The sequence below is a fragment of the Manis javanica genome, chromosome X (assembly GCF_040802235.1).
Source record: "Manis javanica isolate MJ-LG chromosome X, MJ_LKY, whole genome shotgun sequence".
NCBI lineage: Eukaryota > Metazoa > Chordata > Mammalia > Pholidota > Manidae > Manis > Manis javanica.
The window spans coordinates 124,644,610-124,671,158 of record NC_133174.1 but is presented as its reverse complement, the minus strand read 5'-3'; the positions used below and the strand labels follow the sequence as shown (position 1 = coordinate 124,671,158).

At 34.2% G+C, this 26,549-nt stretch overlaps 1 protein-coding gene across 2 annotated transcripts in view; it reads right to left on the bottom strand.

Annotated features, from left to right (window-relative positions):
• Positions 1–4,197: 4,197 nt before the first annotated feature.
• PHF6 (PHD finger protein 6) overlaps positions 4,198–26,549 on the bottom strand; it is a 47,140-nt gene continuing 24,788 nt past the window's right edge. Inside the window, exons 6-11 of one of the 2 annotated variants that reach the window (XM_017653689.3) lie at positions 19,181–19,350; positions 18,881–19,024; positions 17,786–17,890; positions 15,149–15,282; positions 7,620–7,749; positions 4,198–7,295 (exon numbers count right to left, since the gene is read on the bottom strand). In XM_017653689.3, the coding sequence (XP_017509178.1) occupies positions 7,620–7,749; positions 15,149–15,282; positions 17,786–17,890; positions 18,881–19,024; positions 19,181–19,350 (683 nt within the window). In that variant the 3' untranslated portion in view covers positions 4,198–7,295. The remainder of the gene's footprint in view (positions 7,296–7,619; positions 7,750–15,148; positions 15,283–17,785; positions 17,891–18,880; positions 19,025–19,180; positions 19,351–26,549) is intronic. The other variant, XM_017653690.3, reaches the window with a different exon arrangement.

Sequence of the window (26,549 nt, the reverse complement as noted above, 5' to 3'; positions counted from 1 at the left end):
GTAGATAGGGATTGGGATTCATCAGCCAAATACACAGGAGACAGCTGTAGCTGCAGATAATGCAGGACGGCAGAGACCAGAACCCTGTGGAACACTTACATCAAGGGTAAGGAGAAGAGTCAGGAAAGGGGTGGTATAGATAATGGAAATTAAAGTGAGTGTTTCTAGGAAGGAGTCAAAGGAAAACAAGAGTAAAGATGTGAAGTGTTTCAAAGTTTTGTGTCCATCTTTCTGGGAAATGGCCTACAAATGGCTGACGCATTTCCAAGTTTCATGGACTAAAGTGACCTCAGTTACTAAGTGCTGTAAAAGCTGCCTAAATCTCTCTCCTACCCTGAGTCTTGCGAAGGGAGGAAGAAAAGCTATCAAGCCTTTTTCCTAAGCAACCTATGTTTTCTTTGAGTCCACTCTCCGGGCCCCCACCCACAACCCCCAGCATGTTGGAGATCTGCCCTAAACTATTTGGGCACATGGGGTAGGATGAAACAGTTCTTCTACGGGAGGTCCAGAAAGATTGTTGTATTTGAGGATAATGACAAAATTCCAGCTCTCTGATCTGCAAACTTTCAGAAATTGCTCATGTTTTGTGCTTGCTCTCTAACCAAGAACATATGAGACCAGGGTCCAAAGAATTATTGCTTCCTGGTAATACTAAATCAATACTAAATATAGAACATAAGCCTATTGGGCTTAAGGATCAGGAACATTTGAAAGTAAGCCTTTATGTTAAAATTGCCTGGCTAAGCTTTGAAATGAAATCAACGGCAGTCTCTAGGACCACTGCAGTTTGAAGTTACAAAGAAAACTCGCTGTCATTCTGTTTGTTTCCCCTCCTTAAAGACTTAATTATTTATTTCATAAACATATGAGAAAAAGGTGGAAGGAAACTTGACCCAAAGGTTGGGTTATTGGTAAAACATTAAAAAATTACTTGACTAATATTATACTGTACATTTGCTCTTTTTATATAAAATAGTTGTCTGGCTAATGTCATAAATACCAAATTAGCGCAAAATGTGATTCTAAGAACTAAAAAAAACTGGTTTTCATGTGGCATCAATTCATCCTTGACTACATTCAATTTATTCTTTACATGGAAATTTTCATGTTGTTACCAGCATAACCGGATATTTGTGTTATTTTTACCAACATTTTATTTTCAAACATGCAGACTGTTGCTTCAAATACTTAAAGGAAAAATATCATTTTCTAGCAAATGAGCTAAAAGCATGATTTGTACATTGTCAATTTTTCTTGTTTGTCTTTTATTTTATTCATATGAGGACAAAAAAATTAGCTGAAAAGTGAAAAGGTCAAATGGTTTTATTTTGTTTTTACATAATTGACCAGTTGTTAAGAGTCATGATTTGGGGAATAAGAGCTATCATGACAGATAAAATAAAGGTCATAGGAATTCTTCAACAAACCAGTACAGGACCCCTTCAAGTACACTAAAAAGAGCTACTTATGAGCTTGGATACACAGATCATCTGGCAATAATGAACAGCTATGAATAGTCTGTTACTTTTCAGAAAGCGGGAAGAAGAGAAATGATTTGCCAATTACTAGTTACCAATATACATATAAAATGAAACCTTTTGACTTAACCTGTTCACAAATGAAATATACAGTGCCCAGTTTCCCGAAGATAATTCATATTTTACTTTGTGATATAGTCTATATGGGCTTTACAACAAAATCAAAACCCCATAGAATTTCCTATAGAGCATGTATGCTTTTTTAAAACAAGGTATCATACCTCTTCTCATTAAAAAGCACTCCTTTGGCGTGAAGCAGGGAAGCTTAATCTCTATAGATGGACTTTAAAATTGGCAAACATGTTTGGATGGCAACTTTCATCACAGCTTTCAGTGTACATACCCTTTACTTAGCAGTTCCACTTCTGGAAATTTAGCCTAAGGAATCACTAGCAAAAAAAGATGTGTGTGAGGAGTGGACAGGACAGTCCCAGTTCACCTAGACACTGCAATAGCCATGAAGGTGCTACACAGAATGTGAGAACTCTAGTTGTACTGACACCTGTAGTTTTGTTCAAGTGAAAAAGGTAAGGTGCAGAACTGAAAGTGCAGCATGATCCTATTTATGCTTAAAAAAAGTATGTAAGTTATATATATACTCAGGAATTTAGAAGGGTACATACATATCAAATACTGGGGGAGTAGGCCTATGGAGAAGGGGGTGATTTCCACATTTTGCTGTAGGTATCTTTGTATATTTTAATTTTGTACAATGACCACATATTACTTTTTTAAAAATTGAGGTAAAATTCACATAATATAAAATTCAACCTTTTATAGTATAAAATTCATGGTTTTTAGTATACTGGCAAAGTCATATACTATCACCATTATCCAATTTTGGAGGTTTCCATCTAATTTGGAGGCCAATGCCTGTTAACTGTCACTTCTCATTGCCCCCTCTCTGCAGCCCAGCAGCCACCAATCTGCATCCGGTGTCTATAGATTTGCCTGTTACAGACATTTCATATAAATGGAATCATACAATATGGGACCCTTTGTTCCTGGCTTTCTGGCCTAATGTTTCCAAGGTTCATCCATGCTGTTGCAGGTATCAGTACTTCATTTCTTCTTATGGCTATATATGACTTTTATAAATAAAAATCTGTAAATAGCTCTGATTTTTAAAATACTCAAGACACAGAAATACCTTACCATTTTGCACAAACCACTTGAAACTCAATAGCTCTAAACCCACTGTCCACATTAAAATACAGCTTATTTCTATCTCCCTGTTCTAACATTCCTTTGGATATCCGCTCTCTTAGGTCACATTTAAAAGGGTGCCCCTTCAAACAGTATTTTTGTTTTCCCATAAATGTTTATATTAGACTATTATTCACACAGCAGACCCAGCTAGCTCTCTGACCAGCTGCTTCTTCCCTATCTCCTTTTCACTGACCCCACCCTACACATTAAAAACACAGTTATGGCCATTGAGAGCTATAGATAAAGGTCTAATTTGGGTGTTTATGGATCTCCTATCTTTTGACAAGGACCTAAGTCTGACTGACTGACTTCATTACAATGACCAAATGCAGAACATGTCTGCTACAGTGTTAACACTTTAAAATGCTATCAACTTTCACAGTAACTGGTATTTTATAGTTGTATCTTCTGAATGAAAATCAAGAATAAATGTTTGCCCTATTGCCTTAATGTCCAGTTACCTCATTATCTGAACAAGGCAAAATTACTCTGTCTCCACAATTGACGACTCTATCATAATATATAAATATATTGTATATATTTAACATATGGGATTGGTTTTTTTCCTTTAAAAAGATGGACTGGCCATAGCTTTTTCCTGGGAAATCCTACCAGGTTTGTGCTTTGGAATGAGTTCAGCAACTGATGATGACTGCAACTGAGAAAAGAAAACAAGAACACCCACCCTCAAAGCCCCTAGATGTCAACAGTTTCAATAAGCCAAAGAAAAGCAAATAACTCTTCTCCATATTTTTATGGTGGTGACTAAAACGAAACAAAGTAGTGGATTTTACACACCTTCATAGCACACACATGACTAGGTAACATTTACAGTAAAGCACATCATCCTTCAGTTCAAGCATTAATCAGAGTATTAATTTCTTTCCCCTCTTGAGTACGAATGCAGGTTAGGAATTCTATGTATGGAATGAACATATTCCCCTAATTAAAACTTCTGATTTCTGCCCTGGATATGACCACTTCAATACATTAGCACTATACCAGAAGCAAGCTGTCCATCGTAAAGGGAGTTAATTGAAATCTGTCAGGTGGAATCCTTTAATGACATGGGTATTAATCCAGTACCCTTATCACCACTCCAGGTGAACTGTACTAGTTTTGGTTTATTTTAAAAATCAACTTCTAACTAGGTTCCAGAGGACCCAATTTAAGTCATAGGTATCGGAATCATGTCATAGTAAAAGAACCAAGATATTATGCAATTTTATTGTACTTGAAAGATTGCTGTTTCCATAACAAAACCTTTATGTTTTGAAACTTTGACCTGGACTTAAATTCACCTTTTTTTCTCTCTCATACTTGTTTAACAAGTTATCAAATTAACTAGGCATTTTACCTTGAAATAAAGCAGGACTAAAAGGAACAGAATATGATTGTTGCTACAAATAAGCTTCATTATACCCTTTCACAAAAGACATACACACAAACATTAAAGTTGTAACTCTTTTATTGAATGAATAGTATATGCAAGAATACCAATAAAAGGAAACTAATACTACAAACTACAATTTTGAAAATAAAGCCAATGTAACAGGAACAAAATATACATAACATGAGAGGAATGTTTGATTTGACCGATAACGCATTCCTTATCTTTACAATCAATCTAAATGTCTGTTAGAACAAAACTGTATACCTTGGTCTAACTTTAGTGCTTTTTAAAAAAGCAACAACAGTCTAGAACACTTTCTTTTGCTTTGAGATATTTAAGATTCACACATTTGTTCAAGTACATAGATTCTGATTCAACAGTAGATCTACATATCTTGTTATTCTCTTAATCTCATGAGTAGCATGTACTCCTGAGCAAGTACTATCTGAAATTCTAAAACGGATCTTTGAAATAAAACATTTCAGTTGTGGGTTTTTAATAAATTGAGATGAAAGTAAAATTCACCCCCCTCCCGCCTCCCCCCAGGAACAAAGAGCTCTTATTAAAGTATAGAAACTCAAGTCTATCTTTCTACTCTAAAGAACATTTCTTACTAACATTTCTGGTAAGGCAATAAATGCTCCAGAATAATCTTCAATATACGCTTGCAAAGATTACACTGTTTAATATCAATAACAAAAACAAAACAAAAAAAGGAAAAAAAGGAAAGAAAAGACGCTTCAAAATTTCAAGCTAAAATATGTGTAAAAGACAGTCATGGCAGTATTTTTTGAAATGATGTAAATGTTATATACTCATCAAATAATGTCATGCTTATTAAAACTACAGTTAAGGACTTAAGAGATGAACAGTAAATACACTGCTGAGGTCCATTTTTCTAAATATTCATACCACAATGTAATTACTACCCAGAAGGTGATGATGCTACTTGGGAACATAAGTACTGTACAATTTTTACATTGTAAGGCACTTTTACTCAGCATGTGATGAAAACGTGGATAGAGAATCAAAATATTGGAGGTTTACAACCAAAGGTGATTTTTCATGTGACTTCAATTTTTACATTTCAATTTTTAATGAAAAACTGTGTAGCCAATCACACCACAGTGAGAAAAATAGGTAGCCAGCCACTTATCTAACCAACCAAAAGGTAAAGTGCTATTCTGGTTGCTAGTGGCAGAGAAAGGGTTGAAGAAACCCATACAAAGTCATACATTTTATTACATAGCATCTGTCAACTGACAACTATAGTAATTTGAAGTCCATTATATGATTATTAATCAGCCATTATTACCCTGGCACCTTCCATTTTTCCTAAAAGCATCATTACAGCAGTTGTCTAAAAATGAAGGTGCTCTATCATTTCATGGGTAAGTCTATGGCACATGATGTAAAAATGATCAAGACACAGTGACTCAAAGATTTAAAATTACGGGTTTCAAGCTGTTGTAAGGAAATAAAGTACAGATCCTTTGGGAAAAGTCACATAGTTTGGTAAACAAATATCTAGATCTGTCGTTGCACTTCAAGTCATGGTGAATTTTGAAAATTCATCACATACACACAAAAATATCCAATGGCATATTAAGAGCAAAAAGAGAAAAACATATAGGGCAACCTGCTACTAAAGCTAATTCCCTTCTAAAAATAATAAAAGATGTTGAAAATAAAGCAATCGTCAAGTTCCTTGATTTAACTGTGTGAATACACACTTGACAACTTTAAGGGATTAGCAGTTAAAAAAAATCAGTCATTCAGCACAGTGTAATTTTCCATCTGTTACATTTTAAAAATGCTCTTCCATAGCTGTAGAATATTTCAATGCACAGTCAAGTTAACATGTCATTTCTTGTTTACTAATTTGCTTTAATGTGGTAGGTTAACTAAAAACTCAGAAATCAGAATCCCTACCCTTGATATTGAGGTGCTATGGTAATTTTAGGCAGACCACAACTAAAGGTTTTTGGTTTTGCCATAAAGAAATATATAAATGTGCTTCAGCAGTTAAGTGGAAGAAAATATCACTAGCTAGAAATGCCAGTATGAAAATCCTTTCTAAAAAGCTGGGTTCTTAGGCTTTGAGAAACGATTCTGATGATCAATAAAATACCACCAAGCCCTACCAGAAGAAAAGTAGGGCACAAAAGCCTATTTAATAGATAAGCAACTAATGAAAACATTAAAAATATTAAATAAAGTTTTTAAAATAGTGGTCACAAAATTAAAAAATAAATACTGTTTTATGCAAAGACTTTTTTTTCCTACAGCACATGAAACCTCCTTACATACTTTGGGCCAATATATGAAGTGTTCCACACAACACAGCACTTGAGAGGAACAGGTTTCAGATACGACGGCTCAAGTCCTTGGTGAGTGGTAACCCTTTAAATCTTAAAGAGGCTTAATTTGCTGTTGCCGATGTTAGTTTAAACTTAAAGGGATCCAATCATTTGCTAGAAGCTCTTTACATGACATAAGAGAAGAGGTTTACTGTCAAGAGAATTTTGGCATAAGCACTGGAGCTCACAGCTTATAGTCACCAGTTGCCCAAGTCCATGCTGGTCAGTGAGAACATTAACAGGAACCAAATGAAAAGCTTTAGCACACTTCTCGGAAGAGATTTTTAGCATGTGCTGTCAAAGCCAAGAGAAAAAGAAAGTTCTCTTCATTTCTAGCCTCCATTACTTGAGTGTGAAAAAATCATAAATTCCCATGTGTTGCCACCAAGAGGCATGTTTGCACTGTAAAGTGAAATTCTGCTTATGCTTTCCCTTGAGTATGAATCCACTAGACAAACTTAGACACTCTAAACAGTAGAACTTTGTTCAGTCCAGAAATATAGCTTACTTCATTTCAATGTCTGCTTAATTGTTGACACTATACACAGGGTTAATAGTGTTTCAATTGCTTCCCAGAAACTGCAAACTACAGCTACATAATATCAACATGTCAAATTCTGCCATCTAGTGAAGGCTCATAAAACAAACAAGATGTTTTTAGGCAGGTTAATGAAGGATCTAAGAGTTGGGCAGTAAAAAGTTACAAACCCTTTTTGATTTTAGAAAACAGTGAAAAAAGAAGAGTAGTTATGGATGTCTTATTCATTCCCAGTTTTCTAACTCTGTCCGATGAATCTGTTTAAAAGATGATAAAAAATTGTAAAATATGATGCTTGAGGGGAGCACAATAAATGTTATTGAGGAGCAAGAATATCTTACTGGTTTGACATTACAACTATATTCATAAAAGTAGATAGCTTGTTTTTACTATTACAAAATCAGCTAGTTAAAAAAACTATGCAAGCCTATACAATCCTCAGCATTCTCATAGACATGCTTAACTAAACATAATAGCATTAAAAATTTTTAAATTTTTTAACCCCACACCATTACTTCAACATGTATGTATCAGTGTGTATTTTATCTTGAAAACAGATCCAATGTAATTAACTTTCATACCTAGTTTCCATTAAGCTGCTGCTGAATTAGTTGTTGCTGGTCAATTTCTACTTTTCCCCGGCTTTTACTCTCTCGTTCCTCATCTTCTTCATCTCTCTCATCGTTTCCACTATGATTTTTACAATATAGTCTACGATGAAAGATAAAAATCTCAAAATGTTTTGTCATTGTTGACGAGACTATACTTGTCATTACAGTGGATGAGGTTGGCACCCATTTAAAATATGGGTTTCCTCATCCACACTTTCAAAAAACATTCCACAATTAGTTACAGGCCCATTTCTGTCTGAAAGATAGGAAGTCACTCTATTAATAAGACAGAAGTTCATCTAAAAGAAAATCTCTAGTTTAGGATGAAAGTTATCACATATGCCCAAATATAAGGCAATTCCTTATTTTGCCCACTGAGATTAAAAACAGTTTTCGGCCAACCTGAAAACATCAACTTTCAGATATATATATGAAATAATCAAATTCTATGTTTCATATTCATAATTTAAAAGCACATTTTACGAAATGTACATTCTATACATACTGTTGCTTTCTGCTCATGTTTCATGAAACAATTTTATTCAAACACTTCCAATGCCTTTTTCATCATTAATGTCCTGGCCTTCATTAGAACATCTTGGAGAGTCACCTTAGCAGGATTCCAGGTACTGCACTGGGCCATGTCTCTCTCAGTCGAGACTGGTCCCTCCAACTTTTCCTCTGATACTCACTTTCGGGAAAGAGACCAGATTCCTTGTCAACTAACTATAACCACATTCTGGATCTGTTTAATTGTGTTGCCTTTTTTTTTTTTTGGTTCTCTCTCACCCTATGTTTTCTATAAACTGGAAATAAGGTAAAAAGGTTAGCTTTAGGTTCAACTTTTCTTTGCTAATCCAGCATATTTTGTAGGTGGATCCTGCATATTCCAGGAGGCATATAATTTCAGAATGCTTCACTGTTAGAGATGATGTTTGATCACTTGGTTAAGGATGTCTAGATTTCTCCACTGGAAAGGTTAGGTTTCCCGTTTAAAATTAGCAAATAATCTCTGGAGTGGTAATTTGACATCACACTGTTCTGACAATCTTAGTTGGGTCACACTTGAAATTCACTGTTTTTAATAAAAAGAGCTATGCAGATGACTTTGGACAAGGATTTAGACCACTTTAATGTATACACACCAATATGTTTTTTATAGTTAACCATCTCCACTGCAATCAAAGAACAGTGGACTGATCTAAGCTCAGTTTTAGGTCAATTATGTACAAACTGACAAAATGAAACAATGCTTACAAAGTATTCAGTGGATGCCCTCTTGTGGTCAGCAATGGGTAAGTGTGGTCATATAGGAATTCATCTGCCACAAATGATCTAAAACTAGATTTAACATGAAAAGTTTCTAACATGAGGTGAATACAAGACAGGGGTGGGGTTGGAGGGAAACAATAACAACTGACTTCTGAAAGTTTTGCTCATTAGTTTCTTATTAAAATATTTTCAGTAATTACGGAGAATGCACTCTTCACATGCTGTGTATCAGGAATCACTTTTTTTAAAGTGATGAGTTCAAATATCAAGACTGACACCCCTATGTAGTGCACCTATGAAGTATCTTCCCCCAAAATGTAACTTGAATCTAATTAAGCCTTTGAACCAACTTATAAGTTACAGGAAAATGGAGGGGTAGAGAAACAAGATATAAAGCACAATGAAAAAACAAATAGATAAATCTAGAATGTGGAACTTTTACAGGATAATTTATCAGGGTTCAACAAGTAGAGGGAAACGGTGGGGGTGGAGTGAGGATTGCTCTATATTAAGAGACTTAAGAGATATATCCATTAAATGCAATGTAGGAAACCTTGTATGTATTGAGATTTGAACAAATCCAAGTCTAAAAAGCCATTTCCAAGACAACTGGGAAGATGTGAAAGTGGCCTGGGTATGAGATGATACTAAGAACTTACTGTTAATTTTATAAAGTGTGATAATAGCATAGTGATACTTAAGTATGTAGGGATAAAATGACAAGAGAACTGGAATTGTGTGTTAACATACCTCAGAAAGAAAAAATAAATGAACCAATTGTGGTAGTAACTGGGTACCTGCTGAGTTGAGGAGTTGTTAATACTATTCTGTGTACTTTTGGGAAATTTTGTAACAGTTTTATCTGAAAGGATGAGCCCTTTGTTGTTAGAACAAATTTAAATCTTTTTATGGGATTACTTTTCACTCAGGGACTGTTTGATAAGGCCCATTGTGTGTCCTTCACCAACCTAGACACCAGGGTCACAGATGTCAACCAAACAAGATCCTTGCTGTCCAGAACTTATTTTTATGGTAGGAGACGGACATATGATGTCTTAGAAAAACATATACTTAAATGGTTTAGAAATACAATAAAGACAATAAAACAGGGTAACCAGAATCACTATATAATCTTCCCTTGCCTTTTAAATATATATTCAAGACCCACAAAGGGCTGGAAAAGAAAGCAAGCCACATCTAGGAAGGGAAGCCACTTCATTCAGAAATAGTCTCCCTTGTATTTCCTATTTGTCCATTCTTCTCTCCCCAAACCACTGGCATATGGACTCTTATTTGAACTCAGTGGTCTCCCTGAAAAAATATGGAAGCCACATTATAAGCAGATTTTAGAAATAAATTTAAATGTGAAAAAATAAAAAGAGCAATTCAAGTCATCACAGACCCAAGTGCAAGTATTTTTGTTTAGGGATGGTCACTGCAACATGATTTTCTAATAGCTAAAATGTAAAGACCATCTAAATGTCTGAAAAAGGAACCAACAAGCTGATACACTTAGATAATGGAATACTATGCAACCATTAAAATGGTGGTGTTACTCTCTGTCACACAAAAATAGGTCTCAGATACAGTAAGTGAAAAACAGATTAGAAAATAGGGCATATAAGAAAGTCTTATTTTTATAAATATACAGTTGCACAAATGTCTAGAAGGAAATATTCCAAAAGATTTTAAATTGTTGTCCCTGATGGCAGAATTAAAGTTGACATTGTTTTTTCCTTATTTCATTTCCCAAAATGAAAATGGATAACTACTGTAATACAAATATCTAAACAGGGTTAAAATTTAAATACACTAATTCTCCATTGATTTTAAATGTTCAAAATGGGCCTGTTATTTTAAAATACTAATGGCTCCTTTAAACACATAATGTATTGCTCACAAAAATACTCAAACACCACAAAATTGTATAAAGAATGTAAAATTGCCTCTTCTCCATCCTTGTAATATGAATCAGAGGTAACGACTGTTAAGTTTGCTGAATATGCTCCTGGAAACTTTCCTATGTATACAAAAACATACAACTGTATGTGTGTGTACATGTGTTCTTTTTACATGCTAAAATAGGATTATACAATTTGTTTTTTTCCCTACTCTTATCAAATCTCTCTCCACAAATCTACACATAGCTCTACTTCATTCTTTAATTGCTGCATAGGATTCTACCAAATGCATGTACTGAAATTTGTGTCTCTTGATGGACATTCTGGCTATTTTGTTTTGATTTTGTGATAAAAAGTTTTAACAGAAATCTTTTGGGGGAATTTCACCTTTGACTAACTCGCTAGCTTTGTTCCCCTGCAACCTAACAAAAATTGTCTTGTCCACTATTTTACTGAGCTATGTCACCCAATCAGTAGACTGTATCTGGAATGGGAGAATTATATTCTGATAAGAAGCCTATCTTTGGTCCTCTCTCGGTGTGGTGTAACTCGAAAATTATCTATGCCTATGTAATATTTATTATAAGAGGTACTAGCTCCAATGGGGAATGAGGCTTTTAAGCCCGGGTGGATCCCATGTGATCCATTCAACACACATCATATCTTATTAGACCTGAGTTGTACTGCTATACTGACTGCTGCAAGTACTCTCACAGAAGAGGAATATCTGATTCTGCCCAGCTGGAGCTGTATTTCCTATCTATATCCTTCTTGAGTACACTGATGCCATCTCTGGTGATCTTGTCAGTCTGAAGTGCAGTTGAGTCTGACAAGATGCCCTTGTGGGTACTGCCACTATCATTAACAATAATGTAGTGAAACATCTTGCATGTACATTATTTACATTCATACTGTTACCTGCTCATTTCCCTGAGATAAATCCCTACAAAACAGACTAATAGCAAAAGATATTCATTATTTTGTTTAAGGTTTTGGTCTCCAATAAAAAATTGCTCTCCTAAGAAGTTGTACCAATTTACATTCTACCTTAACATTGAATGAGAATGTCTGTGTCTCCAGAACCTAGCTAACATTTGATAATGTGTATCCTACTAATCTTTGCCCATCTAATTCACAAAAATTGATAACATTTTATTTTAATTTGCATTTCCTTCAATACATATAAGGTTGAACAATTATTCACATGCTTACAGCTGATGGCTATTTCTTCTGTAAACTGCCTGTTCTTGTATTTTGCCCATTTTTAAATTAGGTTGTATTTTTCTTAACAATTTGAAGTTCTCTTTATGTAGTCTAATTCTAATGTAGTCAAATAAAAATTGTTTCCTCTCATGCTTAGAAAGGACTTCTCTACTTAAGATTATAGAAAAATTCTCCTATATTTTCTATTTATACAGGTATTTTTATTAGATTTAATCCATCAAGAATCTATTTTGGGGTACAGTCTGAAGTAAGGATCCAAGTTGTTTTCTAAATGGAGAATCAACTGTGTAGATATCAGATACCGACTAATCCATCTGTGCTAACAGACATAAAATGCTACCCTAATTATTTCTAAGAGTACAAGAAGATATGGATCTATTTCCTGTGATCTTTGTTACTGTGCCAGTACCAAGCTGTCTTAATCACTATGATTTGTTTTGATGTCTAATAGGGGATTTACTAATTGCATTAAAAATTCTCTGGGCTGCATGTAATAAAAATGACTACCCAGTATCTGTTTTCTCCCCTGCCCTCTGTAGTACTAAATCAGATTTTATTTGGGTAGCAATGTGCCCACATTTCCCAACCTTCTTTGGACATGTAAATTCTGGTCAGTGACCTGCTCAGCAGAAGTATGTGTGGAACTTTATGGAAGGCTGACGAAAGACTGACCTAGCTAGAGGAATAGATAATTTATCCTTCTATTTTCCTTTGTTCCAGCTTCCTCCTATGGAAGGATACCCCAAAGATGAGAGAGTAGAAAGACGGTAATCTGGGTCTCCACTAAAAAACTGCCTACCACATCTGGATTGCTTCCCTCTGGACATCTTTTATGAGAGAAACAAACTTCTTATTCAAGCTTCTTTTGTTCCGCCGCTACAACAGAAAACATCACATTTACTCTTCTAAATAAAACTGCCAAATATTTGTATTTCATTATAACTGTATTAAGTGTATAGAATAATTTGGAGAGAATAGTTATCTTTCAATGTTGAGTCTATCTATATTTCACCATTCATCTGGGTCCTGTGTAAAAGACTGTTTTTTAAAAAACAGGTTCACATTTAGTGTGTGCATGTGTGTGTGGTGGGGGTAGCTGTGTGGGCATTCTTCCTTTACATTTTTTGACTTATTACTGAAATTGTTTTTTAAAAATTCATCTTATGTTCAGCAACCTTACTGAGATCTTACTAATTTTAATAAACTCAGAGCTGATTTCTTTGGATTTTCTCGGTAGACAATGATATCAGTAACATATATTGGCAATTTTACTTGTCTTCTTTACAGTATTTTTTATACATTCTTCTTCCTTTTCCTGCTGCACCAGCTTAACCCTCCAGAAGAATGCTGAAAGTTATGTTGGTAGCTGGCACCCTTGCCTTTTCAATGAATGAAAGTGTATTAGTATAATGGTTCTCAATTAGAGATAGAGGACAATCTTCTGGGAGGTCATCAAAATACATGGTTTGGGCCTCAACTTACTGAATTTAAATCTCTGAGGGTGGGGCCCAGGTATGAACCATTTACTTCTAAAGAGGGCCCTATCCACCCCCAGGTGATTCTGAGGCTCAGCCCTGGTTAAGTACCACTGTCCCTTTAACACTAAATTAGCTATTTCCTGTTGTTTTCTCTTAAACTCTCTATTAAGATTTCCACTTTCCCAAGGAAGGACACTCTTGGCACCTTACTTCAAAATCCGGAAATGGATGGTGAATGGTATCAAATGTCCTTTAACCATCTAACATAAAGGCCATAGGGTTTTTCTTTATTAGTTATAATGGATCACATTAATATATTTCCTAATTTTGAGCAGTCTTTAAATTGTTAGAAACAGTGCTGGATTTGGTTTTCTAGTGTTTTATTTAGGGCTTTGGTATATATACACTTATAAAAGTAAGACTGGTCTACAGGTTTTGTGTTTGGTTGTTTTAAATGCTGTCTTGTCAGGTCTGATGTCACAGTTATAGAAGTTTTATAGATGGAAACAAGAAATTTCCTATCTTTTGCTACGTACTGGACCTCTTTAAGTAACTCTGGAATTATCTGCTCCTTAAAGGTTTGATAGAACTCACTTGAAAAACATTTGTGCCTTTATTATTAAAGTTTGGTAAGTTTTATAATATAGCATTAGCAAGCACTTCATGCAGTCACCCAAATGACTTGGTGACTGCTTCCTTATGTAAACTATTTTGTACACAGAATAGTAGACCCTAAGTTCTTGGTTTATTATATACTGGGAGTGTAAGGGTAAGGAAATGCTATATAACTTGCAAAGGCAAATAAAAAATTCAGGGAGCCCTACTAATTTATTCTCCATTCAATTAAACAAATGGAACCATTATAAATGCACATTAATATCATTAGCCCAACACAGCACAGGTAAGTAGAAGACTCATAAAAAAAGAGGGTAATGTAATCCCAAATCTCCAAACCTTTCTCTTTTATCATTCGTTTAAGAGTATCTTTCTACTTCTGTCTCACAACAGCATCCTATTCTAAGCTATTGACAATTCTTGCCTGGCCCTTCCGCAGTAGCCTCCTAACTCACTTCCCCTCTGCACCCTTAGTTCTGTCCTGAGGGTCTTGTACATGGCTGTTCTCTTCCTACAACAGTCTCTAAACACCCACATTCATCTTCACCCTCAAATCTGGGCTCAAGCACTACTTTATTCAGGAAAGTCCTAAATACTCCCCCCCCCCACTATAGTCTAAGTTAGCTCCTCCTGTTATTTTCTTCTACAGCACCTATTTAGGTTGTAATTGTACATTTATTTATGTGGCCATTTAATTACTATGTCTCTCCCACTAGACTGTAATATTCATGAGGCTTCATGAAGATTTTGTGTTTTGATCACTACTGTGTGCCTTGCACAATGCATGGCACATAGTAAACATAACAAATGCTGGTTGAATGAATGCTAACTCAGAGATGTGTAGCCAGAGGAAAATGCCAACTACAGTATTCATTTCTAATAGAAAGTCCTCAGTACTCTATACTTGGCTAAATGCCACCTTAGAATAGAGATCAAGTAAACTAATGTCATCTATTTAAGGGCAATTACTTACTGACAAGCTTATGAAAATGGACAATTGTTCTCTTACTTGTAAATTCCTCGTGACATATTTTCAATGTATTTAGCTTTGTCTTGTACTCCACAGTGGTAATGGTAAGTCTTAACACAGGCTTTTATTTCACATCCAATAGTAGCACCAGGCTGACTGCAAAGTGTACATTTCTGTTTAAGGGAAGAGAAAGAACAAACATAAACAGTACTTCAAAGTTTATGCAATATTATTTATTCCATAATAGCCATATTTCAGCCAAACATTCCAGTTTACAAAGAAAACAGGCAGTTTTCTATTGAAAAAGAGAAAACTTAACTTATTATATGGCATATATATTAAATAATCCTGCAATTTAAACCATGCTGAGATACACTAATATTAAGTCATCCCGATGTTTCTATTATTTAAGTGTACTAGCCCTCAGAGATCTGACATTTAAACATGAATAATACACTCCTTAATACTGCCAAACACAAAACAAGAATGATATTCTCCATTTTAGTAGTTAGCTTCCTTTCCCCCCTGGGATCAGTTCCTTTCCTATTATGACTGGGGGAAGGATGAGAAGATGGGAAAGCAATTCCCCCCAAGAGAGGAATTGCTACCAAGAAGGCAAAAGGGCAAGGGGGAGACTAAAGGAGCAGAAATCTTTTTAAGATTTCTCAATTTGGCCTACATCAGCCTTGCCTCAAGAATGTTCTGAGATTAAAAGGTGAACGTGGACAAAAGGGCTTCATCATCAAACAGTTTGAGAAATGCTAGTTTTAAACAGGCTGTTTGAGTGCAGAACTTCTCACAGCCTTTTCTCCAGGAAGGAGGGTATAGTAAACAGTTCTAAAATTTATTGAACTCCAGATGCCCCTTTATTTTTAGGGGGGAAGGGGAGGTGAGCATCTGAATGGACTTATTTCCTTTGGGGCACATTTGGGGAAAGGCTAGGTTAGTGTTTACACTAATTTTCAACAGTGCAGAGGTAAAAAAAAGTTGATCAGGAGAACTGAATTGTTATCCTAGTTACCTATTTGGACTTCAGCTGTATGACACAACATTTGGTTAGTATGACACAAAGAAACAATTTTTCCCTTTTTTTAGTACTGTATGTTTTGTTTTAAAGGAGGTTCATTTTAAAAATAGTATTCAAAGTATCAATAAACTGAACTGGATTTAAATGGAACAGATAACATTAACAATCTTCACATCCTCAAAAATGAAGTTCCACAAAGAAAGGATCATTTCTAATAGATTCAAAGGTCACCAGTGTCTGAAACCACTAGATGAAAGACTGAAGGGGAACTTCACAACGGAGGGATCAGACTCACCATCTGAACCCAAGGGTCAGACATTGTAATTTGTCTGATGTGATATATATGGATGATACAGTCCCACCTGTGAAGTATTCTTACCCTCCAAAATGGTAAAACAATCTAGTCAAGACTTTACATTTAACTTCTACTTGAAAAGAAAATCTGGTGGATAGAGGGACAAGTTAAATGAAATCATGAAAAAGCAAATAGACAAATAAAACGTGGGATATTTTACAGGACAATTAATTCATTTTCTTCAATAGTCAATGGCATACAACAAAACAAAAACAGAAACAAAGACAGGGAGGAGGAAGTGTCCTATATTACTTAAGGATAACCATCAAATTTAATGTGTGATCCTCCTCTGGATCCTGATTCATATGAATCGACTTTAAAAAGATAGTTTTGAGGTAATAGGGGAAATACAAATACAAACTGGGTATTAAATGACACTCATTGTTCATTTATAAGGCGTAATAACATTGTGGTTAGGTAAGAAAATGTCCAACTTGTAAGCGATACATACTGAAATATGTAGAGGTGAAATGATATGAAGTCTCAGCTCTGCTTTAAAATACTTCAAGCAACAAGAATAAAAGGCAGAGATGGAATGAGTGCAGCAAATTTTTGATAACTCATGAGTCAAGGTGATAGACGTGTGTTACTAGGCTTTCTAATTTTGGTGTGTTTGAAAATTTTCAATAGAAAAATTTAAAAATTAAAGTCATTTCTACAGACAACTGCTGTCTTAAAATATTTTGCATTCCATTGACATTTCATAATCATAAACTAAAAAGAGTAAGTGATCAATAAAGATGCCAATGTTTTTTAAAGCTACTTATTAGTAATTCAGTATGTTTAAAAACATGAGACTTAGGCATATTTTATAAAGGAAACTTTAAACCTATCATAAACATTTTAAGAGACAAAACTATGTGTGTGAACTTTAAACAGAATGCTCTGAAAAAAAACTTGTCGTTTTATTAAAAAAAAGAATGAGTAACAACACAGGGAAGTTCTCAATGCTCTATTAAGATTATATAATTTTCTTTAAGTAGCTTAAACAATATAACATTTTCAACTTAATGAGGTGTGTCACATTCACATCTTCATTTATTTTATTAAAAGACTCAAATACCCTGAAATATAAATCTCAGCATAATTCTCTTAATGAAGTTACATAGAAAAAGGAATATTTCAGGAACATCAGCATCCTTTACTATATTACAAGTAAGTCAAATATATACTCTGCTTTAAACTATATAGTTTATATTAAATTTTTTGATGACTGGATAAATTTGAGATGTGTTCTAAATTTAAAGCAGAAAGTCAGAATAACATTGCATAGCATAAACGTAAAACCACAGACCATTCTTTTTCCTCGCTTAATCTCCTGAAGTACAGTTTTAATATCAAAATCTCCAAATTCTGCTCTTGATGTTGTTGTGAGCTGGACTGTGCCAGAAGAAAATAACTAGAAAAGAAAAATGCAGGAAATTTAATATTCAGAATCCTGTGAGAAAAAGGTTAAATGACATAATAACTAATGTGTTATATTACTTTAATATTCCAAGAAAGGTGACTTTCCCTTAAAAATCAGGTACTTGCTCAAATATTTTTAATACATTAGCATGTCTGACTAAAACATAACCAAAAATAAGGACATTCAAATAAAACCAAGGTTGCCACTGTGGAGCCAAGAGTAAATACTTCATTAGACAATAAAGATTTCAACAGTGTCACTGTAATTTCAACTACTTTATATTTCTGTGAAGTTCTAAAATTAGTTTTAATTGGTAAATTTCAACCAGATATACAGATCAGAATCACCTGGGGATTTTCTTTTTTCAAATTAGATGTGTTTGGGATCCACTCCAGGAGTGAGTATTTTCGAAAAGCCTCAACTAAATCTGATATGCATCTCTGATTAACAACCTCTGATATAAATACGCTATGATTTTTAAAACCTAATAAAAAATGGAATGAGTAATTCAATACTATCTAATTCAAAAACTTTTATATATACTATATATCAGACCTTGATCTAAAGATGCAAAGATGAGATTTAGTTCTTATCTTCAAGGAATTTAAGAGTCTGTTAAAGGAGAGAGGCTCACAAAAGAGTAACTGTCATACTATCTATGAAGTACAATAGAGATATTTACTAGGTTATAGTAAAGGCCAAACATATCTTTCCCAACAAGTTTATAAAGCTGAAATTTTTACAGTTATAAAGTAGTTAATTATAGATTACTTGGAATATGGTACTATAATTAGGATTACATTAAATCCTACTAAATTTTTAGTATTTAAAAAAATCTAAAGTTTATGAAGATGGGATTACAGGATATGCTAATAAAGTTCTAAAACACTAATGCTAAGGGAAAAAGTGCTATTTTGGCTACTAGCTAAATGCTTTTCAAAAACACTGTGTTTAAAAGCACATAACAAGAACCATGCTTACCATGCACTTATAATGTGCCGCTGCCTTCTTGGCATTGAATATATGCAGTTTCCCTCTTGCTTCATTTTCTTCTTCTCCTACATGACAAAATCCACATTTAGGCCTGGTGTCACTAGGGCTGCTTCTGTGTGGAGACCTATCTCTCTGCAAATATAAGAGAAAAAAAATAAGATCCATCAAAATATGCTACCAGTACCTCAAGCTTAGTTAACATTTCAAATGATGAACTTTACCTAAAAATACGGCTTAAATGAAATATTCATGCAACAAAAAGTAAGAATCCCACAGTTTCCTACTTACATAGGAACTACTTTCCATTTCATCTGTTCCATGGGAGGATGTGGACCTGGTATCTTCAGATAGCCCTTTAAAATTAGTTTTTCGTGGCCTTCCTTTGCGACTTTTCTTTTTACTTTTAGGTGATGAGGGCTCCAGTTCATGTTCATTAAAACTTTCTTCTAAATCAGCTGCTTAAATATAAACGAAAGCTTTACATGGACCAATCTTAAAATGAGCTTTAGTTCATGGGTCTTTAGAACATACGTTTTCTCCTCAGAATGCTATCACCTCCAGAAATGAGAAGAAACACTCTTGTTATGCTCAGTATAGCAACTAACATTTTATATAAACACAACAAAAATTAAATACAAACTTTTATTATAATCATAGTAACACTAATTATTTCCATTGAATTTATAATTCTATAAAAATGAGTTTTGTGATCTTGACCGTACACATAATTCAGTAAACATTTTCAAACTGTAGTAAGTCAACTTTTAGAATTAGCTCTTGTATTTTTTTTACCATAGGTTTTAAAGAGTTTTATCTCACACTGTTAGTGAAATCAGAACACTTAACTTTCTGCCACTTGGAAAACTAAATGAAAATAAAGTAGTTATATCTGTACTGTACAATACAGTAGCCAATTAGCAACATGGGGTGTTAAAAATTTAAGCTCTGATAATTAAATAAAATCAAACCATCAGTTTCTCCGTTGTACTGATCACATTTCAAGTGCTTATTAGTTTAATTAGTCACATGTGGCAGGCTGTCTCTATACTGGACATCAAGATATAGAATGTTTCTATCACTGCAGAAAAGTTCTATTGGCAGTACTACTATGGACAGCTCTTTAAACTATCATGAAAATCAAATAGCCAAATGCAACAAGGAAGTAATCTACAAATGAACTGATCAAGGAATTAAACAAATATTAAGTACAAAAAGAATTTCAAAAAAATTAATAAAAAAAGAATTTCTAAAATAAGCGGTAAAAAAGGTATATTGCAGGTTAGTTGTGCATACTTCAATGGATTAAACAAAATTGATGCAGAAATTTTAGAGTTGCATTTCTCAGCAATTTGAAAAGAATTTCTACTATTAATGGAAGGTGTTACATTAGTCACTACAAGTATTTTACTTATTGAAGGTCTACTGTATGTAAGACAATGAAGGCATTTAGTATTCAACATGGTATAAAAATCAAATGTTCACTGTGTTAGGTCACACTATAGAAACTTTTAGGCATAGCTCTAATACCTTCATTGTTTTTTCTTTTACACTAAGTTATTTATTATAATTCCAGGGACTAATTTCTCAATGAGAAAGCATACCAACTCCTAGTCTCAGACGCTATTATCTTCCCTAATAAATATTTTTAAAGCTTTTGTGGTTTTTTTAAGAAATAAAAGCACATTCATTATAGTAAGAAATTCAATTAGCATACTTGAACATATAAACTCAAGAAACTGATATTATACTGTAAACCAGTTAATAAAAATTTCTATCAATGCAAGTTCACATAACTATGGTAGGATTTGAAAGATGAAGAAAGGCAAAAAGGTGGGGGTTGTGGGGGGGCCTTGGTGAAGGAGGGGAACCTAGTAAACATAATGTTCCTCATGTAATTGTAGACAAATGATACCAAAAAATAAAATAGAAGTCATGAAAAAAAAGGCTAAAAGGTAAATGTTAGTGGATAGTGTTTTATAGGTATACACAAGTTCATGTGAATAATCAATCCTCCCTGTGAAGACAGAAAAGTCAAAGATGATTTGTGATCTTAACACTATAGCAAATTTTGTATCAGAACATACCACCTACTTTAAACATTTAAACTGACAATATTTAAGACAATTTCATTAAAGCTGTTAGAATCACTTGCACTTGCCCCAAATTAAAAATTAAAATGAAAAAACATAACCAAATATTTCAAGCATTCTGATACATTTCTGATATACATAAAATTCTATTGTTTACAATAAAAACAAATAACCACTAACACTATAATAATATTATATAACACTATAACACTACATTAAAGAAATTCCCTAACTGATTTCCATTATCAGGCCAACATGACTAGTTTTCCACATGGCATATTTGTCTGTCCTAAATATGGAATCATTCAGTATAAAATTTTAGGGGACTTTAACAGCAATAGCAAAAAAAATCACAAAAGATTAACAGATTTAACTATATTAACCTTTCAAACTTCTGAAAGTATAAAAAAAAGTGGTAACATTAAAAGGCAAACAATAAACTGGAAAAATATCTGCTGTATCTGTGAAAAAGGATTAGTATTATGATATAAGATCATAAAAGATTAAGACTCCAAGAGAAAAATCAAGCATATGATCAAATAATTTACAGGACTAAGTAAACATACTTTTAGAAAATGTCACTTCTCTAGGATCGTTAAGTATAAGCTGATATATCAATTGTCACTTATCAAAATAGATTTTAGTTATAACAGCTAAAATAAACCCCCCAAAAATGTGTTAGAAATAAAAATACAAAAGAAGACCCACAAAAATGCTGACATTGGACATGCTTCTGGATGAATGGGATCAACATTAAGATATCAGTTCTCATTAATCTAATTTAATGGAACTCCAATAAAATAAAACTTAGTTGATTTCATCGTTTTCCAGAAGAATAAATGTACAATATATAAGAACATCTTTTAAAAATATACTATAAAATAACAGCAGTTAAAACATTGGCACAGGAATAGACATATATCAGCACAGTAGAAACAAGGCTGAAAACAGACCAATATACATATGGAAATTCAGAGTATGATAATAGTGGCATTTCAAATGAGTGGGAAAAAGACATGATAGCATAATTGGCTATCCACTTTTAAAAAATTGATTCCTTTCCTCATACCATGTGAAAAAACTAAAGATGGATCAAAAAATCTAATTATAAAATAACAAACCACAAATATAATAGAAGAAAATGGAGGAAAATATTTTTTATAATCTTGGGGTTGGGACACCTAAGAAGCCATAAAAGAAAACTGAGAGATCTGACTAGATTAGAAACTTTTGTATGGCACAAGGTACCATAAACCAGGTTAAAAGACAAATGAACTTGGTGATTGGGGAGTCTAGTAAACATAATGTTCCTCATGTAACTGTAGATTAATGATACCAAAAAAAAAAAAAGAGAAATGATAAACCGGAAAATCACTTGCATCTGTGACAGAAAATTAGTATTTGTATTAAAGAGTACATACAAATCAATTTTAAAAAGACAAACCTCAAGAGAAAAATACACAAAGGAGAGTAGCGGGCAATTCACAGAAGGAATATAAATGACTAAAAAACATGAACCAAAGCCCAATCTAAGAGAAATGGAAATTAAATGAGATAATTTGATTGGCAAAAATTAAAGACTGATAATATCCAACACAGATGCAGGGAACTGGATGCTCTCAAACACTGCTGATGGGAGCATAAACTGGGTACATGTGACAGTACTTATTCCCAATGTTAAAATGCACAGACCCTTTTACCTAGCAACCCCATTTCTAGGACTTTATCCTACAGAGAATCACTTGTATAGTACATAAGCACATATGTACAGGGAAGATCAAATGCAGTTTTATTTGTATTCGTGAAATAATAGATGTAACTGATTTTTATTAAGAGAAATCCTTCAACTATGGTTCTATTTATTCTATGGGATTTAACATGACTTTAAAAACATGAGGTCCATCAATGGGGAAATAAAAAAACATCTCAGTGGAGAAAAAGAAAAGAAAGAATGAAGTGGATCTGTATGCACCAATAGGGAAGGAGGTCTGTGATATATCAGAATGAAAAAAGCAAGTAGCATAACATTATGTATATACACTATGATGCCACTGTATTTAAAAAGTGCCCATGCACTATATATGTAAGTTCGTATGTGTATAAAAAAGGCTCTGGGAAGATATACACCAAACTGTTACTACTAGTTACTCCTAGACAGTGACTTCAGGGAAAGAGAGGGCTTTTTCAACTACTTTGGTTTTAACAGTACTATTTGCACTTTTAACTTTGAAAAAGTGGACAATGTACTGTCTTAGTAATTTAAAAGAATTTAGAGCATTCAGTGTGACAAAAAGGAGGTGCTAAACTCATCCACCACTGATGAGAATACAGCTGACCCTTGAACAACATGGGTTTGAACTGCATGGGTCCACTCATACATGGATTGTTTTTCAATAAATCCACTGGAAAATATTTTGGAGATTTTTGAGAAAAGATTTCTTCTCTCTGGCTTACTTTATTGTAAGAACAGTATATAATACATATGACACACAAAGTATGTGTTAATCGACTTTGTTCTCATAAGGTTTCCGTTCAATAGTAGGCTATTAGTGGTTAAGTTTTTGGAGAGTCAAATGTTATACAGGGATTTGCAACTACCCAGGGAGTTGGTGCCCCTAACCTCCATGTTGTTGAAGGATCAACTGTATAATCTAGCACAATCTTTCTTGAAAGAAATATGGCAACACATTGTCAGGGACCTCAGAAAGACTGAACCCTCTGACTGAGTGATTTTGCTTTGGGTAATTAATCCCAAAAAATAATTTAAAATGGTAGTAAGAAGCTAGTTACAGACCTTTGCTTAATTTTTTCATGGTTATTTTTTTTCCTCCAATTCAAAATTGTGAAAATGTTTTAACACTAAAAATAATTTTTCTTTAATAATAATTATAAAAGAACTGTCTGCGTAAAAGATGCATAAATCATCCTTTCCCCCTAATTCCACCTGCTCTGTACTCCTACCTGGTGCCCTAGTTTTCTTACTTCCTCCTCCCTTCTTACTCCCTCGCTCACTCGCTTGCTTGCTCCCTCCCTCCCTCCCTCTCAAAGTAACCACTGCGAAGACTTCTCAAGGGTTGACAGCCTGTGAATCCTGGATCTGTCACGGTGTGTCCTCTTACCTGACACCTAGCTCAGAGGGTTCTTGAATGAATCAAATGAGTTAGTTCATGTAAAGTACTTAGGTGAGAACTGTGCCTGGCACATAAGATGCTCTCAATAAATGTCAGCTACTATTTTCTCTATGTGTGCAACCATGTTTTTTAAAAGAATACACCAACAAATGGTACTTGAAGCATACTATTCTGCATCTTACCCTGGTCCACTTAATATATAAATTGAAAATACTCAAAATATAAGAGTTAACATTTGAGTTGAGTTTTGATTATGCCACGTGCTATGCAGTTTACAATGCATGATATCATCTCAGCCTCACAGACCCCAAGAGGTTCTATCAGTCACCATCCCCATCCCCCATTTTATAGGCAAAGAAAGTAAGTTCAGAAAGGTTAAATAATTTTGCTCAAGGTCACAAAGCTAGAGAGTGGCAGAAGTGGGACAAATATATGTCAGTGAGTTACTACGTGCTTTTAAAGCAGTAATACCCACTGTCATGGAAATATACATTTTTTATATGCTCCTGAAAGTCTGCATAGAATTTCTCTGGAAGGATACATAAACTGACAGTAGTGGTTGCTTTGAAGAAAATCATTTTTAAACTGATACAAGGGCAAGGATGGGAGGAATGCTCACTTTAATTGTACACTCTTTAATACTGCTGATTTCTGTACAATGTTCATATACCTATTCAAACAAATGACTACAATAAAAAGTAAAATCTTACAGCTGCAATTTCTAACAATCCAGGTTGATAACATAGATGACAAAATAAGGCTATCTTCCTTCCTATGCCACCAACCATTCCCAACCTTTATGAGAAGAGCCCCCAAATGTCTATGTCACTTTAGAATGTCCTGTCCCATCTGTGTTATCCTACTGATTGCCCTGTGAGGCATGGGTGTGACCAACTTACCAAGAAACCAACTCTCCTGCTTGTATTGTAAAGCCCTATCTGTCCCTTTATCAATTCTCTTCTCCTTCTTAATCAACAATTTCCTCATCTTATGCCTTTCTGGTTTAAGCTCCATTTTCTTCCACCTCCTAATTTTTCACATCTGTTCACAGTATGAAATAGAAAGGACCCCGGGACAGAAAGTCTGGAGATTGCCACTTACTAGGCCTTGACTTGGTGAAATTATATAACATCTGAAAGGCAAAGTCTCCTGGTGTATCAAATGGGGCTAATAACAACTTCTTGAAAAGGCTTTTCTTGCTTTAAGAACATGTTTGTGAGAAATACTTTGTAAACTACAAGATTCTATTCAATTGTTAGCTATTACTCATCATACCTTGGGTAGACAATAAGCTCTCTGTCCCCAAGGGGCTTAGTTCCCAAGTTCCCCAGTGTGCCCAAACCCAGTAAGCACTCAATAATGTTTGTTGGAACTTTTTTAATAAGAAAAAGGACAGGTGTTAAGGTGGGAATAAGTAGCACCACCTTTGCTTTGAATTTGAAAGGCTGCTACAAAAGGAAGACAAGGTCACTTGTTCTGCCTTCTCCAAGTGAAACGTGACATACATTTGCTCTGCAAGTATTTGGTCTGCATGTGTAAACTCTTGCTTTCTGCTTTTTCAGTAAAGGTATAAGATAAATGACTTTTATGCAGATGCTTGCACATATACATATGTAAACATGTAGCATATGTCAAAAATATTATTCTTAATTAAGTATGTGCTAAAATGAAATATGGTATCTGGGATTTAATTCAAAATAATCAGATGGAGGAAATGGGTGGGGGTATAGATGAAAGAAGACTGGCCATGAGCTGATGATTGCTAAAGATAGGTGACTGGGCTTTTTTTCAGAGACAATTTTGAGCCTGTTTGAAATGTTCTGTAATTAAAGTTTGTGAAGTATTCCAAGTAAAAAATGAGTATAAATAATTCCTAGCAGTGCTTTGCACATGGGTGGTCAATAAATCTGGTGAATCGAAGGAATATGGAGTCAATTCTAGCAAAGCGCACAATATGAACATGCTACTAAAATTTTCCAAGTAGCATTAAATCATAAACACAATTTAAATCTTATTATCTTCCAAGAAAGTGCATATGAAAAGACAAGCTGTAATAAAGGTAGGTAGAGTTTTCAAGGAGTAACAGTAATGACAATAATGATATGGAATCCAGTATTTATTGAGCGCTATGTGCAGGAACACTGCTAAGAGCTTTATATTCATTATTTCATGTAATCCCTACAATAATCCTATGAGGTGGGCTTTAAAAAAAACTCTTCATTTTACAGGTGCAGTATCTAAGGCTCTAAAAGATACTAAATAACTTGCCCAAGATCAATGTGACTAACAAGGCAGAACTACGATTCAAATACAGATCTGATTTCAAAGCCCATATTCAAACAGTATATGAAACTGCCTTGCCACTACTTCATAAATCTACGCAATGTTACTAAACATAAAAGGTTTTTAAAGACTTTGATACTGTATTAAAATCTC